This window comes from Haemaphysalis longicornis, unplaced genomic scaffold (assembly GCF_048455015.1).
Source record: "Haemaphysalis longicornis isolate Haplotype H1 unplaced genomic scaffold, Haemaphysalis longicornis Haplotype H1 scaffold_10, whole genome shotgun sequence".
Taxonomy (NCBI): Eukaryota; Metazoa; Arthropoda; class Arachnida; order Ixodida; family Ixodidae; genus Haemaphysalis; species Haemaphysalis longicornis.
Window position 1 is genome coordinate 148,876,737 of NW_027526204.1, and position 6,602 is coordinate 148,883,338.

Below are 6,602 nucleotides of genomic sequence, written 5' to 3' on the forward strand. Positions count from 1 at the left end.
TCCGCACAGATGCCCTGGAAACTGGAAAAGAAGCACATCCTTCGGAAGTTGGAACTGATAACCTACGAGACGCGCGCCTATTTGCAGCGGCTCCACGAAACGGCCCAGCCCCGACAGGAGAGACACGTCCTTCAATGCGAGCCCTTATCGGCGTCGTACGAGCCGAGCATTGACATCGCCCTTGATATGTCGCCCCCCTGGGGTGATGCAAGAGAGCAGAGCCCGGCGTATCGAGTGCTTGTGACGAACACAGATGACATATACAAGGCCATTTACACAAAGGGGAAGATTTACGGCCTTGTGACCAAATGGCACAGACGAGATACCTATTTCCAGGTCGCTGTAGGGCTATGTAAGGGGCCGCTAGTGTCACTAGAAGTCTTTGTGAAAGTCGGTACGACTTTGGAGACGGCAAGGCCAGCCTGGAACGTGGACCTCGTGTCGGTGATAGACCCTGATGATCCCAAGAAAATTGGCCGCTGCATGAAGAAGGTGCTCCCATTACCTGAGAGGGCGTCATACTTTGGATTCCAACATTCCTTCTCGATTCCCATCAAAGATATCAAGGCGTCTGGCTACGCTCGAGACGGAAAGTTGGCATTTCTGATCTACATGGGAGAATTGCCGCGACTTTGTGGTTAGCAATGTCACTGAATGTCTTTGTAAAACGGTTCACATGTACGCCAACGTGCTGAAACGACAGGTTTTTCGATAAAGAGAAATTTTCGTCTAATGTTGTTGCCATTGTCTTAAGGTACGTAGAATTACAGGGTTTTATTTTAGTACGGTCTTCTAATAAAAATGCGTTACCTATTTGTGTCTTTAGTCTGCGATTACGTGCTTTTTTGGCGTAAAGAGGCGAAAAGTTAAGTGGTATGAAGAATTCCCTCAACGAAAACGAAATGTGTATCCGTAGGGCGTCCGATGCTGTATCGTAATAAAATGTTTCGTAGTGCTTAGACATCGAGTAAACTATGATTGGTCAAGATGTTAAAGTCAACGATATAGTACTCAGAGCAAAACACGGATCATAGCACATGATAAAGAAGGAAAAAAAGGCGCAAGGTTATTTCGTAAGTTATTAATCCTAATCAAAGGGTGTTACGCCATTCTTTTATCATAAACTAAGATGAGCACACGGTGTTCAAGAGCAATACAAATCAGAAAAAAATAAATTATGGCAAATTTTGGTGCGAATAATATGCTTGAGGTGAAAACATTTCCGTATTGCGTCAGTCTTAGGATGTTCCGTGTCACCCTTCGTTCCCCTGCAGTGTGACGTGGGGAGCTGCAGCGCGATTGGCCCCGCTCAAGGTTAAAGATATAATAAGCTTCAGACACACATTTTGTAGCCGTTCCTTATGCAGCGCTTTACTTATTGAAAACATGTATTGGTTCAAAAAGTCACTATTTGTAAAGGAAGTTACGATATATTTAAGATGACTGCATGTGTAAATTCCATCGCACTGCCAACTCCAACCGTCGTTGGAGAATTCAAACGGAAAGTGGTATGCATTTAATTTAGAATCACGCATAGAGCATAGACCATAGTATTATCTTAAATAATGAATAACCACAAAACACGCATCACTTCTTAATGATGGGTAATATATTGCACTCAGCAATAATGACAACGCAAGTAGCGATTGCATAAGTTACAACAGCGACCAACCACTGCGACACTGGAGGGGCGTCATTCACCCAAACAGGTATAAAATACTTATATAAAATGCGTACTTATGTAAGTGCACTCACTGAAGATGCATGGATAAAGTACCGACGGTCATAGGAAACGAAATGCGAACAGAAAAATATAAACCAGAACACACAAATAGCGCAATTTCGGTTCATGCAAGTGTAATTGACGCATCGGTTAATTACTCTAACAAAATTGGAAAACGCAGCTTTTTAAATGTACAAATAGTGCGCCATTACAGGAGCTCCACGAAACACATTTTTTTAATTTTGCGCGTTCTGGATCATATTTTCGTTTTCGCATTTCATTTGTGCATGACTGTGCATACTGAACACAAACGGTAATATCCAGAGATCCTGCAGTGTTTACTTTTAAAAGGAGCTAACTCATATTGAGGAAAGCGCGAAACACCAAGTTTGGCCTCAGATCTCGTTTTTTTCCATGAGGTATTGTTTGTCCCAACTCTGAAATTGCATTGCAGACATTGACGGGCATAACATTTATGAGCTATATCAACCTCGATGTTTGAAGGGCCCTGCGAGACAATCAGAAATTTCCGTGCGCAGTTATTCTGCTCCTGCGGATACTTTTAGGTTAATTTAGGCTAACTTAAGGTGTCCTTGCAAACAGGCACCAATGGGTAGACATTTACAGTTTTTCGGTGTCAAGGTACGCTCGCGCAGGTATTTACGGTCTACTTCGGTCTTGCTGTAAAATTGCCCAGAATTTAAATCGGAGAGAGAGATAATAAACTTCTTTATTAGGAAAAAAAGTGGAGTGGTGTGCATTTATATGGTTTCACTTTGACTAAACGTTTTATTCTCAGCCGTACGAAGCGATAAGTGCTGCCACTCGTAGCAATAGCGACTCCGGGGCGGGGAAAGGCCTGCCGGCACCGCATTGAGACCGGCGTTATCATAAATCACTTTGCTGGCTACGTCAAAATCTTTTCTCTCTGTCGGTTCATTGGACGTTTCCGGCGAAGTCGACCATAAGTTTGAGCTTTGTCTTTGCCGAATTCACGGACATCTCACCAAATGGCGTGCCGACTGAAAAGGAAGTTTGTTCAAGTCCGCAAGACATCGCAGAAAATGCCGAAAAAGTTTTGGTTTTTTTCTTTTCGTATTGAGCAAATAAGAGCGATAGGTAATTTTTCTCGCAACAACATTCGTAGCTTCAGTTGTAGTGGGGATTTTCCCGCACTACGTGGTCGTTAAAAGTAAGAAATGCGCCGTTGTTATCACCGTTTTCTCTGTAGAAATAAAACTCAGTCTCTTCAAACATGCCCAGAAATTTTGTATTTACCGATAGCCTAATGGAAGCTGCCGAAGACGTTAGAGGTGTTCTCTGTGCCTTATAAACGAAAAGAAAAACCTAGTATAAGTAATTTTTGTAGTTCAGTACAAATATTTCTAACTTTAAAGTAATAAAGTCCCAGGCTAGTCCCCGAACAGTTAAATATATGTTGGTTGTGGTGATCATTCTGTGTTGTGGCATAATTAGCATCAAATGTCAACACAGGGTGCACAATGAGTGCACAGAGTGTACAAATTTTTCAAATGCACTGTTTGATTCGGTTGCTGATTTTTTGAACTAGAAGTTCAAGCTTTTCGAGCCGCTGGAGCTCCTCCGATATTCTCTGTATTCAGGACCAGTGGAACAGCAATGAAAGCGCATTTGTAACCAGCGTCAGTGTTCTAAGCAGGCTATTTTATGCATTCCTCTACAATGAATTTTGATGAAATACAACACTTATTTACTCATTTATGGCGAATAATGCTTTCGATGCGATGAACACCTTGGTAAGAGCTATCCCGTCATATGAGCGATATAGGCGTCTTCTCTAGCAGATGCAAATCATTGATGTGAACTCAGTAGTCCTGTGCAAACGACCATTACGAAAGAAAAAAATTCTCAGGTGCTGCGCCGATTTCTAACTCAATCGTTTCTTTCTCTTCGTTAGGCTTGCTTACAAATCATAAAGCATACGATCCGAAAAGTTTACTCTTGTAAATCATTACTCGTCTTCATCGAAACATCCCAACGAAGTTGTTTCAGACGGAGCTCAAGCGCTGATATATACTGGCCCAGATAAGTTATGCCGCATATAAAACAAGTCACCTATTCGCTGTGCCCAATTCAAATGTTTCATTGATCTATCTTTTCGGTAATTAAATGAAATCGCTTTCCTACTCAGGAACGATTGTGCCTTCATTAAGTTTTGACTGGTCAGTTCTTGGCGATTTCTGGTTTCCAATATTCTTAGTTCCCTTTTCCCCCAGTGAAGCCTCACAAAGCTTACAGCCTCTGCCTTTTTAGAGACACTTTTTATTAACGGACGGACACTTATCGTCCGGCACTTGCATATAAAAATGGAGGTAGGGATAAAGAATAAATATGTGCTACCCGTCTCAGGCAATGCAGCACATTTTGTCTGAAAAAAAAAATATGCAAGCGCGCAACCTCCTTATCACCTCAGTGAGGGAAATTACACCAGCCCTTTAAGCAACGCTGTACCGTTCCATAGAAGTATTATAACCCCTCATCACTCTATTAAAATGGATAATTAAGAAATAATACTTCCCCGATATTAGAGACAACGGTTTCTATAATTAAGATTATGCGGCGGAAGTTGCTTATAAATTTTGGATAACATGTAAAAACGCATGTAATAAAGCTCCAACTTTTCCCGCAAAGAACATTAACACGTACAGATTGAATGCGCACCTTTTATTCGAAGCCCCACAGTTGCGGGGACGTGAGGGTATATATTTGAAGATAACAAAAGTATAATCGGTTGTACGTTAGCGCGCAGGTCTTTGAACGCCTGCTATTACGTATGGTTACTACGCACATCAGGTTGTGTCACGAGGTCAGGAACAGCATGTCTCTGTGATAACTCGGCACAGAACGAAGCACAGAAGATGAGAAAAAATGTCTTGATACAGGCATCGGATTTCTCTAATCCCATAAAAAGGAATTAGGTAAATAAAATTTATTATTACCTTCTTAGATGTCTTGGTTTGCAGCGGAAGTGAATAACGCGGAACCACGCGTGGGCACATTTACTTCACAGAAACTTGCTCCACCTTGGGTATTTCCCCTAAATCTGGTCGAGAATATGGTCTCGTCTTGTTAATTTTGGAAACATGTATTTCGTTCTTTCGACGGCCCCGTAGTGCAGAAAAATCGTTTTACACTATCAGCTATTAGCGTTGTTGTGAGAAAATATGCCGCTGTGTGCTCTTTTTCAGCATAAAAAAAAAAACAAAAAACCTTCTTCAACTTTTTCTGCAATGTCTTCTCGACTAAGATGATATTTCTCCTGCAAGGCACTTGGTTTTGAGTCGGAGTTCCAGCTATTGAGATATCACTCAAGTCGGCGAAAGCAAAGCTTCAATTAAGAGACAGCTTCGCTAAACGCGTCAAATAAAGTGACAGAAAAAAATGGTTCCGAGGAAGCCAACAAAGTGAATTAATATAAAGAAGGTCACATTGTGGTGGAAGTGCCGAGGGCGTTTTCGCCCTTCGCAGTCGCTATTGCCACGGGCAACAGCACTTATCTCTCCGAATGACTGTAAGCAAAAAGTTTAATCAAAGTTTAAAGATACAATTGTTCCGTGTACAACTCCGATTTTCTTTTGTTTTTGCTGTGCAACCCCAAGGAACGAGTGCAAATATGTGGGCGGAAATGTCGATAAGGGTAATAACTGAGAGAGAGAGAGAGAGAAAAAGTAAAGGAAAGGCAGGAATATTAACCAGGCTACGGGCTAGTATGCTATCCTGCACGGGGGAAAGGGGAACAATGAGGAAAAAGAGGAAAACAGAAAAAGAAGGGGAAAGGTACGGACAGAGCGTGGAGTGGTGTGCCCAGCGGTAGGACACTATAGACATTGTCTAAAGTTCAGACAGTTCGTAGAGAGTAGTCTTGCCCTACAGTCTTTTGTGCAATTCCGTAGTTTTGAGGAAACACAGGAGCGCTTTTGTCGCGTTGTCCGCAGACGACGGAGAAGGCCAGTGGCTTAGGATTGTCTCCTCAGAGAACGGGCGCCGAGAGTCTAACTTTCCTAAAGTCGCAGAGAGCTGGCTGTGTTCGGTTGAAAACCGTGGACAATCGCAGAGGACATGTCGTATGGTCTCTGGTGTTTCACAGACTTCGCACGCCTCACTGGCTGCCATCCCAATCAAATAGGAGTAAGCTAATGAAAATGTCCAGCCGATAACTGCCCCCTCAGAGAGGACGCCTTAGCTGAACGCAGTGTTCATGCTTGCAGTGTATTTACAGCTGATAGGCTTGGTTATTAGAAACTCCCTTCATTTTACACGTCCATGAAATTACTCTCTAAGCGCTTCCATCCGCAGTAGCTCAATGGCTAGGGCCCTTTGCTGCTGAGACCAAGGAATGAAATCCACTGAAGTGGCAGCGGCACACGGACAAGAAAGAAGAGAACTGGACACACACGAGTCCAAAGACGCGGGTTGAATCCTCGCCGTGGGGGCTGCTTCTGTGATGGGGGCTAAAAGCAAAAACGCCTTTGTGCCGAAATTTCGACACCTGTTAAAGATCCACAGCTTGCCAAATAACCTAAAGCCCTCCATTACGGCGCACCTCATACCCCAAGTGCAGCTTCGGCACTTTAAACCCCACAATTATTCACAATCATTCTCTCAAAGCGTAGGCGTATTACTGAAAGGCCCGAGTTAAAAATGCCAAGAAAAACACGGGGAAAGACGTTAGCATATTTTTGTGTTAAAATAGAACCTTTAAGTGTTACATGAGAAACCGTGTGGAATCAGCACACCGCGACATTTATTAATATGTGAGGAGGCCTGTAGATAGAAACGAAACGCCTTACGTGCGGGTGGCAGTGGGCAAAAAAAATTAAAGCTGTTCCACTCGACGGGA

At 42.9% G+C, this 6,602-nt stretch overlaps 1 protein-coding gene across 1 annotated transcript in view; it reads left to right on the forward strand.

Moving 5' to 3' along the window:
* Positions 1-1,827, forward strand: part of LOC144159606 (uncharacterized) — a 4,060-nt gene extending 2,233 nt beyond the window's left edge. Inside the window, exon 2 of the mRNA XM_077691194.1 lies at positions 1-1,827. This exon is cut by the window's left edge and continues 546 nt beyond it. Within this exon, the coding sequence (XP_077547320.1) occupies positions 1-642 (642 nt within the window). The 3' untranslated portion in view covers positions 643-1,827.
* Positions 1,828-6,602: the final 4,775 nt, after the last annotated feature.